This window comes from Gasterosteus aculeatus, chromosome 2 (assembly GCF_964276395.1).
Source record: "Gasterosteus aculeatus chromosome 2, fGasAcu3.hap1.1, whole genome shotgun sequence".
Classification (NCBI taxonomy): domain Eukaryota; kingdom Metazoa; phylum Chordata; class Actinopteri; order Perciformes; family Gasterosteidae; genus Gasterosteus; species Gasterosteus aculeatus.
In genome coordinates this window covers 12,008,507-12,021,427 of record NC_135689.1, presented here as the reverse complement: position 1 = coordinate 12,021,427, position 12,921 = coordinate 12,008,507, and the positions used below count along the sequence as shown (strand labels likewise).

The following is a 12,921-nucleotide window of genomic DNA, read 5'->3' as shown; positions in this document are numbered from 1 at the left end:
ATGGGGCTTTAGAAATGGAAAACTTAAGGGCCGTGCTGAGCAGGTTTTCCTCCCTCTCTCTCTTTTGGGTGTACGGCCTAGCAGACTTTACTCCTGAGAATCTGACAAGATGTAAAATGAAGAAAGGATGTTGGCGTGCATGAATGATTATGTGGTTACAGAGGGTATTCTCAGGGGAAACCTTGACATTGATGATGGCAGATAGAGTCAGAAGAGCCCATTCAAGCCTGCTAACAACTTCATAAAAATATCTCTCCCTTGCCCACAGATTGACTGATGGACGGGATCCTATTTGGTTGGAGCCGGTGTTTGGTGTGTGTTTCGCTGCACCAATGCTTCTTAGTTGATCACATTTTGTAGAAAATGAGCAATGCCAAGTGGATTGACAAAAACACTCTACATGAAGGACCGCAAACAGCTGTTTAACATTCAGAATTGGGACTAAATAGAAGGTGAATTGTCCCAGGCATGCTTTATTTCTTGAAAATTAAGATGTTAATCCCTGATTTTAAAGATCCCGTTTTGGGAGGCAGAGCTCGATATGAAGCGCGCGGAGTCATCGGTTCTCCGCCGGTTTGAAAGGAATGGTTGTAAAAGGTCTAGGATGGATCAACACCGTGATGAGAGAACTTCTGACAGCTGGCTTCTCTGTTCTAGCGAACGAGCAGCCGCTCCGTCAGCTGCCGGTGTCAGCAGCAGCCGGTTCGCTCTCTGCGGAGGTGTTGAGGCAAAACATAACGCACAGATCAGCTTTTACTCAGCGAGACTGCTGCCTTGATTGGGCTTCCACGGATAGTGAATATGTATCTCAAGGATTTGTGTGACATTTCCAAACAAACAAAAAAAAAAAACATAGTTCTGCAAATTGTGTTTTTGCCTGGATATTTTTTCAGCATGTCATGGATTCAAGTTGGCTCCAGTTAAATGCACCCTTTGTAATGCAGTTTAAGTATAGTTTTCTGGATAAAAATAAAGACTTTGGGTTCATGTGATGTGTTGCAGTAGTATGTGGATGCCATTAAACTGCAAACCAGCTAAATTACACCTGTAAACACGTTTCAAGGCTAAATCTCACTCCTTTCTTTTTGACAAACAAATTCTTGGTAGAAGCGAGTTCAGAGTGACAAACAAGACAAAATGACCATCATGAAAACATTGAAGGACCTCAATGGGATGAAAGATATCCTTTCATGGGAACTGCCACACTCCATCACTGGGATGCTGCTTTTTTCTTCCAAAAATAATTTGTGTGATTGCGATTTTGAGCCAGAAAACCATATTATGTTTATTACAAACTGTGCCATTTGTTATTTGTGTCATTTTCATCTGCATAGCTGGCGAGCTATTTTTGTCTCCCTCCCTGCTGCATTGTGTTCTGCGTTTCAGGTTCAGGAGCAGTGTTGCACATCCTCCTCAACAATCGGTGTGATCCGGGGAGATGTGTGTTGACTCCCGGCCTACATTCACTACCGCCATTTGTTACCGTCAAAAGCAGGTCTGGCACAGAGGGACCCGCATAACCAGCAGGCTCCTACAGAGTGGCCCGTTGATGTCTGTATCTGCAGCTCCGGGAGGATTCCTGACATCTGGACCGTCTCCAACAAGAAGCCGTGAACTCTGAGGAGCCTGCTGCTTAATGAGGGAGTCGTGAGCTGCAGGAACGGACTCATATTCAGAGGTAGCGTGGCCTTTCACTGTCGAGCCTCTTTGTGTTTGTGCTGGCCGACAGAGGATGTGTTGTCGCTGCAGTCGGACCATTAAGGAGTCAATAAAATACAACAACGGGAAACCAGATAGTTAGTTATATGACATTTTGTTTGCTAAAGGGACAGGGTTAAACCGTCTGATATGGTAGAATAATATTGGCGCAGATACCTATTAAACGGATCAACTCTTGATTCATACTAAATACAATACAACACTGCATTGGACCGTCTCTACTGTAAGTAAAAAAGTTTAATGTAGTGTGATATTCCAAAAATGGGCAAAGGGAGCTCTGGCATCAGATTGGTACTCTGCATGATTATAAACAGCTGCTAAGTTGATGATGAAGGTCGATTAAAACCAATCATTACTTTGCATATGTGTCTCTGAAGGGAATACTGAGCTCATAATGTTGTCTGATATTACAGAATATGGGGCTAAAACACCTTCATCTACCAAAACCCAGAGAACATTGACTGGCAAGAGTGAGTTTCTGAAATGTCCCCATGACCTCAATTCGAGGCAGCTACGTCATAGTTTGCCTTTAGAGGAACCATGATATGCGATCCTTCAATAAGTCATTTTCATCTTTTTAGTTGCCAATTTCCACCGTGGACGAGTCCCACGTGGATCTCGTTGACACACACGCTTGTCGAATGGACGCAGCCAGGAGAGCATCAAACACGTGAGAACCTGTGCCGGCCATCTGCCAAAGCGCTGTGTGACGGATGGGAAAAGGCCGACCCGTGTCGCGGGTGCTGTCCGACGAGCTGTGTGGGCAGAGGACGGCCTTTAGCAGAGTGCAGACGGGCAGGTCACCTCCTCTCCTGTGGGTCTGCACGTCTGCTGCCACGTCAACCAGCAGAACCAGGCCGCGATTAATGTCACAGTAGGGAGGAGATGTCGGTGCCGCTAATATGCAAGGAGAGATTCTGAGCACGAGGGAGCCGAACGGCAATAAAATCAAGAAAAATATGTTGTTTTTTTGCAAAGTTGAAAATGTAACAACAACATTTCCTTGTAGTACTCAGGGAATTGCTTTAAAGAGTTTAATCAATCAATCGGACAGGGAACTGCCAGTAGAACAAACTCAAAAATAACATTTTCTGTAGCTCAAAGGTGGATTTGATGAATACCAGCAGTGCTGCTTCTTTTTTATTCCCTGTGAAAAAACATCGCTCAGAATGAAATCATTCTGTCATTACAAATAAAACCTGCGCTCGACCCGTTGGTGTGTGCAGAAAAGGAGACCCCTTAATCTGCAGATCACCCAAGGAGTCTCTTGTCCACCTGGGGCCGTCCGGGGAGCTGTGCTGTTCCACTGCCGATTGCCTTCTTGTTTTTTAGCAGCAATGCACCATTCAAGTCTGCAGGCCTCTTGACAAATGAGCAGCGATCTGAGCAGAGGGGATGCTCGTACTGCACCACACATCCTGTCCACATCCTCCTGCCCCGCAGTGGTGCACCTCTTTTAACTGACACGCTTTTCTTTTCTCTAGACCTTCAGGCGCTCTTCTCAGGGTCACACAAGTACAGAAAGTACATGCTTGCTGACGCATGTACGTGCAAAGACACCGCTGAAAGAGTGGGGAAACACAAGCCATGTGCATTTTTATTCCTGCTCCTTTATAGCAAAGTCAATCTGTATTAAGTTAGCGTATTGTATACTTCAAATACTTAAAATATTAAGACAAAAAAGCTGAAACAATACCTTTGTTCAGGAAAATATTTTGATGCCAAAAAAAAGCTTTTCTCTGTTTTTATATATTCTTGAATTGACAGAACGAAACTAGTATTGCCGGAGTGAATACATTTGTACCCCTTACTGTCCGTGCACACTACTTTATTAACTGAAGATTAATTTGATCTTGTCAAAAGGTTTCTGCGTCACAAAGCTGCACAGGTCTTATATTGCAAGCCTTCTACTGAAATAAGAGAGGTCGTCTCACCTTCAAGAGGTGTAGAATGATGAAAAAAGGCACCTTGAGAGTTTTATGCAAGTTGCTTCAGTGGCAGATATTTACTCATGTCAATGCAGATTTGTGAGTCAGTTAAGAGGCCAAAAGCGGAGGATGTGGATTACCTGGCGACTGAACTAGTCCTGTGGCTTCACCGGCATGTCGCCTGCAACTGTAACCATCACTTGAGGACAGCATCCACCCACTGGCCCTTCTCACAAACTGCATCCTAGAGCAAGTGAGGAGCCGAGAGTCTGACGCAGCATGCGATCATTCTCCTTGGCTGCGAGTGTTGCTCGGACTTGCCTTAGTGCAGCTGTCCACACATAACCCCTCCCTCCCCCCTTCTCCCCCACCAACATGATCCATCCCAACCCCCCTACAGAGGCAGTGCACTCTGCCAGCCATGGAGCGGGACGAACGATCGATCCTGCTGAAATGATGGTTTCTAAAAGGAAGCCAGTAAGCATGTCTCCCCTCCTCAACTGTATGTGGGGGAGGGAGGGGGAAAAGGGAGGTGGGGGGGAGATATCACCAAGCTCAGCACATATGCACCATTGCTGCATGAGAAAATGGGATTTTCACCACAAGACAAGCTGAGGGGAAGGTAATTCAAACCTCCAAGCTATGTTCCTCACCGAGGATGTAAAACGAGCCGTGTTACCTTCAGACGCCTCACAAGTGGACAGATGAGGTCATTTAAAAATTGTCCTATTAATTCCAGTACTCGTCCCCGAGGAATCACATGCCAAATGGGAAAATCTGCAGTTAGGGACATGAGGAGACAGAGAATGTTCATTGGGGAGTCGGCCATGCGCTGATGAGCATGTATGCCATCGCATCCAATGTATATGATTTTTAGAATAAGTGTTGAATGAAGTGGAGCTTTGGTCAGACGATACAATAATCTAATGTAAGGCTCTGCACATCAAGAAGGTGTTTATTACAGAGACACCACTAGATGGCAACAGTGTCCTAATATTTCCCAACAGTCAGGTGAAATTTGGTGCATGCATAAACTGTGACTCACACAGGGCTGCAGATTCAGAGGAAATTCCAAGCAGGTTTATAGCACAGTTGCAATCTGACACTGGAGTCCCTAATTCAGCAAAATTGTCCGTGGTTGGTTCTTATTCCATTAACGAATGAACGTTGTTGTTGTAGAGGAGCTGCTGTTACTGAAGATGTTTAAAAGAATAGAAGTGACCACCTCGGTTGTGCGGGACCTGATGGTCGTGTGCTGGGTACTTTGACCTTGTCACTCACCGTACTTGACATTCCCCTGAGGTCTGAGAGTCAGCCAGGGCAGGATGACTTAGACTCACTAACTCACTGATGTTTTGGGGATTTTGCTCTCGTCTCCACGTCATCCTCTGTTTGTTTTTTTTGGAAACCGTGTCAGCGAGGGACTGAATGGCCTGGAGGTCGAGTTGCACAACAAAGTGCCCCAGTGTGCCATTGTATAGTGTCACTGTAGTTGGTTACTGTTGTTTGTGTATGTGTGTGCGTGTGCGTGTACGCAAAGTGAATTATCCATCACCATTGAACATCACATGCATGCCCTTAGGACAGTCAATGACAGCTTAATTATCTCTAAGAATGCATTTAAGCAGGATACTAGTACACAGGGAAACCGAAATACACTCTGGTTATATTTTGGCGTCGCCCTATACTATACCAAGGGACAAAACTATTCCGCTATAAAGATGTCTGTTATAAGGAAAAGTGTGACGGACGCCCGCACTGTGGACTGCAAAGCAACAATACAAATGCCATCCCAGGTTGTGCTGATGCTACACGCAATGGCCGGAGGAGTTATAGTCTGCAGGAATATGTCCTGCTTATATACGGGCCACCTTTGTTTACAACCCAAGAGACGGACCAAAAAAACAAAAGCAGCTTTTTATAGTTTCACTATGAATGAATTTCAAGTAATAGTTATCATATTCTGAATATTGTTTTACACATATACACATTGGTATACTGAATTGTTTGAATAAGATGTCACTGTAATGTCAAACTGTTGGAATAAATGTTAAATATTTAACTGCAAAGTAATATTTTTTTGCATTGAACTATACTGAGATTTCTACTGAAAAGAAGAAAAAAAAGAATCCACCAGCCGAAACGTGTCAACGTGAAGCTGACTTCAGGTCGGTCAGAGAGGAGGTGCTAATCAAGCCGAGCAGCTGGGAGCATTTAATCACGTGATGCCAGAGCTGGTACGGAGCAGCCATCATCATTTCACCCAATTCATCACCAGGCTGAAGTGGCCGCAGGTAAAGCCTCCGAGGAAACGGAACCCTGCGATGGAGTAACCAGGGGAAGCCTCTGAAGCCCGTCCCGGTGTCCTCCTCCCCGTTGTTCCCCCACTTTAACAAGGTTAGCCGTGCCCCCCCCCCCCCCCCCCCCCCCCCCCCCCCCCCCCCCGCGCCGCCTCTCTCTCCTCTCCCCCTGCTTTTCCTGCTCATACGCTGCCTTCCGTAACTCGTCTCTCTTTCATATCACGACCCCCTCCACACCGGTCCAAACCGTACAGAACGCCGCCCTCTGGTCGTCTCCCCGGCGTCCCGTTTCGGAAGGACCGAGGCGCCCGTGTCCTCGCGCCTCGTTAGCATTTAGCCGTGTTGCGGGACAGCTAACGTGCTAACGCGGCTCGTGCTGCCCGCCGTGTAGCGGAGCTCCAGGTAACCCGGAACCGAAGCGGCTTTCTACGCCGGACCGACCTGTAGGCCGCGGGCCGCGTTAGCGAGCCGGACAATGGGCTCACTTGTCCAGGAGGCCTCGTTCGCTCAGGTAGATGTTGTGGAGGTGTGACGTTACTTTTCACGCGCCGCGTTACGTGTCGAAGTGTCTGTTTGTGTTCAGCCGTTGTGGTTCTGACTTAACCGTCGTTCGGAAGCAGCTGACTTGGTACTGTTTTTGTTTTGTGTCATTTTATGTGATGCCCAACCAATTTATCTCAGCGAATTCTGATTTTGAAGTGAGGTAATTATCACTGTTGGACTACACCTTCCAAAAAGGACCTGATCATAACTGATCTAACTTAAAAGACAAAACAGTTATCATTATTGTCTTAATGCATTGAAAAACGTGTTTCTGCATAACGTATTTGTACTTGCACAATGGATGTCTTTAGTAAACCTTGAGCTTTGTACACCCTGCAGGTCAACAAACAAGCCAGGGCTTAAGTTCGGGTGGGCCCCGTCTATATTGGGTCTCAATAGAGACGAGTGTTTCCTGGCTAGGCAAAACCATTGAGCCCTTCCTCTTGCATTTTAATAAGCTGCTAACCAAACCGGGGGCCCGGGAACCCCAACCAGGCCAGGATCCTAGCCCAAATATATCCCTCCACAAGCCACCTATTATACGTGTAATGGGTCTGTTTGTTTTGAAGTCCATGGTAAAATTGGGAAGACCTCTCATTGTCCTGTTTCTATTTACTTGAGTAGGTTTTCTCACATGGCGACGTGAGACTTTGCCATAGCGAGAGGAATGCTAAACTGCTGGCTTAAAGTGCAAATTAACATGTTTCACCCCCCCCCTGAATGGATGGACAGGCATTGGAAAGGAGATGGTTTACATTCAGATGCTGGCTACCCGCTGCTTGCTTTTTCTTCCCTCTTGTTTTCCGATCACTGTAGAGACATGACCCATTTAAATGGTTGTTTACTTGCATTAAAAGCGGAGCCAAAGCACTTCTCAATGAACTCTTGTCTACAATTCAATTAGAGTGGCCATCCCAGCAACACAAGGTTACACAACGCTCTCCTCAGCCCAGCTGCAACACAGGCGGCAGTACGAAGACCAAAGGGCAGCAGGAGCCACAGGTCACCATAAAACAATGGCCTGGCTGTTGACCTGGAGTAGTCCCATTGACATTCAGATTGGTTTAAAGTTCAAAATGAAATGTAGAAGTAAGAACATAATCGGTATAGGCGGGTGTTTTGCAGGTGGACTGGGGGGGGGGGTCAAAGCAGTAGTTTCACAGCCGGTGTCAAACATGCCATCGTTGTTTCTGGTTTTCTCAAACCGTTGCAGCCTCAAAGAACTTCAATGTCTTGCTCATACTTGAGGGAACTTTTTTTTTTTTTTTTTTCTCAGCCAGACATTTCATAACTTGCTTTTCCGGTTGCTCTCTGACTAGACCAGCAATTTCTTATTTTATGCTGGAGTTTCCCCCCCCCCCAAATCTTTCTATTCATTCTGTTCTGTATTTGGAGACTGGGAATCGTGTCATGTGTATTAGCTTTTGAGAAACTAACTCTACAATGACCGAACCATAAAACTTAATGACCTGTTTAAATGTGTCACCTGTACGTGGGGAGTCAAAGTCCTTTCTGCCCAGATGGCATGCACTTTGCTGTAGCTGCTTGATTCCTCGTCCTGATTGGAGACCATGTTTTCAGACTCTTCTAGAACAGTTTTATCAAGATAAGATCGCCAAAAATGAATGTGTAAAAATCAGGACAACTGATACATTTGCCTTTCAATTGTTTGCCCGAATACTAATTTACCAAGAAATGGAACGCAAGAACACGTGTGTCATTTAAGCACACAGAGCTCTTGACAATAAATGTAACTTGTTTTAAGTACAACGTAGAAGCCGTTAAGATCTGAATATTGCTCTTCTATTAGACAGTTTACTAATTGATGGATAGACATTATACAACTGTTCAATCTATGAATGAAATGCATGAAAATGTCTGATTAGCCTTTTGCAGCCCTGATTTGTTTATGGATGAGGCAACAAAGGGCAGTCTTTGGCATAACTAGTGGAGTATTCAACATGTCAAGTCTACAACTGCACATTTGTCGAATTTTAATTATGCTGTTTTAATTTGTTCCAGCAAACCAATCTGGCACTGATCAATTGGACCGCTCTAGTCCAATTCGATATACATAATCCTTTTTCAATCGATCACAAATATTTCTAGTACAGCTGAATAGCAGAAATGTGGATCTTGGTTGGCTAAACATTGTATGGACTCGTATTCTCTACATCCTGATTTAACGTCAGGTTGCTGAGCGAGAATGCGTTGAGCTGCACCTTTTGCCATCGTCAGAACAGTTTCCTTTTGCGTAATATTATCGTGTGTACATTTAAGTTTACATCTCAGGCAGAACTGTCTGGTAGTGAATTCTAAGTTTGATACAATATTCATCACAAGAGAACAAAGCCACATGCATCTGCTGTTCACTGATGAATTGATGTTAAGCCACTGAGTTTACTGTTAAATGTAAACATGCACCAACCTTTTCAATAGATGCTATATGACGTAATTGCAGAAGATGTACAAGGCTTTATGATTAGCTTGTCATTTATTTGACAAGCTAATCGTAAGGGAGTTTATCCTTTGTCCATATTAAATGTTTAGCTAAAATAGTTTAATAATTCATTAATCTTTTTTCTCATTTCTTTTAACCTGCAGGAAGCGTTTGAACAGCACCTGGCCGAGACGAGGTAGCGACAAACCTGCTACTTGGTTTGCAAGAGCACAGTGCATGACGGTCTGAGGCTGATCACTCCCCCGTGAAGACTTTGAGGAGGGCGGGGTGGGTGCAGGGGGACAGCTGCAATAACCACTCCGAGCATGGGGCAAAAAGTCCCAGGTGGCATTAAAACCATTGATATGCGGGACCCAGCGTTCAGCCCCCTGAAGCAGGAGCTACAGGCCCTGAGTCACACCAAGCCGTCTCGACTGGACCTGCTGCTGGACATACCGCCCGCCAGCGCAGACGTCCAGGTCCAGCACTCGTGGAACAACGATGACCGCTCCCTCAACATCTTTGTCAAGGACGACAACAAGCTGGTGTTTCACCGGCACCCCGTGGCGCAGAGCACGGACGCCATCAGGGGGCGCGTCGGCTACACGAGGGGCTTGCACGTGTGGGAGATCAGCTGGGCCATGCGTCAGAGGGGGACGCACGCTGTGGTTGGAGTGGCTTCAAGTGATGCCCCGTTACACTCGGTGGGCTACACCGATTTGGTGGGGAGCAACGCCGATTCCTGGGGCTGGGACCTGTGCCGGAGTAAACTCTACCACGACGGCAAGAACCACCCAGGAAAAACCTACCCGGCCTTTCTCGAGCCAGACGACACCTTCATAATACCAGACTCCCTGTTGGTGGTGTTGGACATGGATGAGGGGACTCTGGGTTACATAGTGGACGGACATTATCTAGGGGTGGCATTCAGAGGACTAAAGGGCAGGAAGCTGTACCCTGTGGTGAGCGCCGTGTGGGGACACTGTGAAATAAGAATCCGCTACATAAATGGATTGGATCGTAAGTACAAACTCATTTGTCTTAATCTTTTGTCTGGCTCTAACACTACCAGTGGCACGGATTAATGCAATAAACAAAAGTGGCCCGTATATGAGCTGGACATATTCCTGCAGCCGCTTCCTGTAGAGCTGACTCTCACTCCTCCAGCCATTGTGTGTAGCATCAGCACAACCAGGGATGGCATTTGTATTGTTGCTTTGCAGTCCACGGGGCGGGCGTCACACTTTTCCTTCGAACAGACATCTTTATAACGGAATAGTTTTTTCCCTTAAATCTCCTAGATTTTGTCTTTACTTTAAAAAAAAAAAATTTTACTCAAGAACTATACTTTCTTTTCTACTCTGTGGTGCCGCCATTATAGATGTTGGTACTTCAAAAACCTCCAGTGGTCCTTAATCTTTACGGGCAAACATTTTTTTTTTGTATTCGACTAAAGCTACTTGAAAGGACTCATGAGCATTAAATGAAGCAAAATCCGTTATGAAAACATGCAGTACTACCCTCGTGTCAAAGTGCTGTGCGTTCATTTGTCTTTTATGTTCAGCTCGGATCTTGCGACCTACTTTAGGCCTGTGGAAAACCAGCACCAATGCAATAATATGCATATAAGTTAAAAAATTTTTTAGCACGTTCTTATTATTGTGGCATGTTGGAAGGGGAAATGTGGTGAGGCACTTTGTTTGATAAAGTTAATATCGTGGGTCTTTTTATATTCAGTATAAAAGTAAAGTAATATTTTTCTTACTCAGTATTTTTTGTCTTCCCGTAGCTGAACCTCTGTCTCTGATGGACCTGTGTAGGCGTTCGGTGAGGGTGGCATTAGGAAGAGAGCGTCTGGGCGAAATCCACAGACTGCCCCTGCCCGCCTCTCTCAAGAACTACCTGCTCTACCAATGACGCCGCCGATGGTAACGACGCACTCGGCAAGCCCTCCTTTTTCATCTGGGATCCTTCTCGGGTTGAACCCGTTTGACAACATTGCTTAAGCCTCCTGGACTTGCTCAGCCTTTTTAAGTGCGCTTTTGTGATAGTGGGTGGACACCTTTTGCGTTTCTCATCCCGTTTCTATGACTCTTTGCAAATGTTCTCAAACTTTATTAAATCAGGAATCACTGACCGCTATGCACATGCTGATCCGGACGATGCCCGGACAGTCGCCGTGTTGGTGTACCTCCCTGTTTTTAAGGCAAATGTGACATTTGTGGTCTGTATCTCTGCTGTGACTTTATTCCGAATTTCTATCCTAGCCTTTTTTTTTTTTTTTTTTTAATTTGTCATATGTCTTTGCTCAAACGGAACTGTGATGGATATTAACTTTTTAGAGTTGGTGCACAAAGCACTGCAAGCATCTAACCACAAGGTGGCAGTAAACTAATCTGTCCATGCTCTCAACTTGTATTGGAACTTTAATTCCCATTTGTTTTTAGAATTTTTTTTTTTTTCTTTTTAATGAATATTTAATAAAAATGTTGCTCACACATCGCCTAAAGGAGATGCTGACCACTAAAAGGTGAGTCTGCATTGCGGCGTGGATGAATGCACTGAGGCAGCTCCAACCTCTCACTGTACTCTATTACTCTGCGATTATGGAAGTGTGCCTCAGTGCTTACATCAAGGTATCCGACGGGATCATCCACACCAGAAATTGTAACATACGGTTAATGTCACTGTGATTTATTTCTAGCAGGTATCTGCAGGAAATCTAGACACATGTCTTTTTAAAGAAACATTTCCGTCACTCCGGCTTTTTGTACGTGCAATAGTTTTCAGGCACAAGCGGAATGGGGTCTCTGTGATGTTTTCTATTTCACCAGTCTGGTTTGCATATATCCAGCCAGAGAATAGGCACTAACCAATGAGCAGGGCACCATAACAAGAGACAATCTGCAACGTGCTGCACAAATGGAATAAAAGCTTCTGTGTGTGTGTGTAAAAAAATATATATGTAATTATATATATATATACATTTTTTACACATTACATACACTTTCAAACACCACGTCATGGACCCGTTAACTAGTATTTTTAAATGTGCAGATGTTTAGACACTGCGCCTCATTCTATTTTCCTTGATTTCAGCTTCCATTTTATTTGTATTGTAGATTTGTATGTCTATTAAAGTTTATTTCAAAGCATATATTGTGCATTGTACAGTAATTCAGTGAAAATGTCCCTAAGCTACTGGGGACAGAAAAAATGTGTTCGCTGCATTTTAGGTGAAATCGTTAAATGCTTCATGTGATGACTTGAGATCTATGGACAGTGTCAATACGTTAGATGGGCTTCATACAGTATTTGTTCAGGTAGAATTCAGTTCAGGGTTCTGGTAACATGGATTTCTAACGCCGGGGTTCAATGTCCCTGTAAAGGTTTCTTCAATGGGGAAAAAAGATTTGCAAAAGATCTGTTGTACTTTGGCAATAAGAACTTTTCAATATGCTACAGGTCACCGCACAGCCTTTCTATAAACATTCGACCTTCTGAGTTGTGCTTTTAAAGTGTGGTCAATTAAATATAATGTATTGCACCGCTGCACCTCTTTCAGAGCGTAAGTACAATTTTAGTTTTGATGAAGCTGGATAGAAGGGCATTTATATATTATGTGTGACATTACAAATGTTGCTATAAACCGTACCACATCGAGTGAAGTGTTTATGCACATGTATGTTACTATGATTGCATTTAATGCAATGAATCAATGTTGAATGCAAGAATTCTTACTGCTAAGGCCTAGTCCTTTATTTAATTTAACCCGAACCCTAAAGTGTAAATTGGCATATGTCAAAGCACCCATGAAGCTTTTACATGACCTGTCATTTAGCTGACTCTTTTATTTCAAAGCGACTTACAATGAGTGCATTTAAACCATAAGGACACAAACCCAGAAGAACAAAGTGCACATTCCATCAAATAAGCCGATTTACAACTTGCTATAGATAAGAGCCATTATATGTACAACTACAATTTGTTA

General features: G+C 44.4%; 1 protein-coding gene across 2 annotated transcripts; it reads left to right on the top strand.

Annotated features, from left to right (window-relative positions):
- The first annotated feature begins 5,786 nt into the window (after positions 1-5,786).
- On the top strand, positions 5,787-12,087 carry spsb1 (splA/ryanodine receptor domain and SOCS box containing 1). Of its 2 annotated transcripts, none has more exons than XM_078093011.1 (3): positions 5,787-6,044; positions 9,095-9,950; positions 10,720-12,087. In XM_078093011.1, the coding sequence occupies exons 2-3, from the start codon at positions 9,257-9,259 to the stop codon at positions 10,845-10,847; spliced, it is 822 nt and encodes a 273-aa protein (XP_077949137.1). In that variant the 5' UTR covers positions 5,787-6,044; positions 9,095-9,256; the 3' UTR covers positions 10,848-12,087. The 2 variants fall into 2 exon arrangements, with proteins under 2 accessions (XP_077949137.1, XP_040050046.1); XM_040194112.2 differs by having other exon boundaries at positions 6,011-6,458.
- The last annotated feature ends 834 nt before the right edge of the window (positions 12,088-12,921 follow it).

What these genes read in the sequence shown, in the direction of transcription:
- spsb1 (XM_078093011.1), top strand. Translation starts at nt 9,257, where the DNA reads ATGGGGCAAAAAGTCCCAGGTGGCATTAAAACCATTGATATGCGGGAC. An exon ending in CTACATAAATGGATTGGATC is followed by an intron (nt 9,951 to 10,719) that starts GTAAGTACAAAC and finishes GTCTTCCCGTAG; the next exon opens with CTGAACCTCTGTCTCTGATG.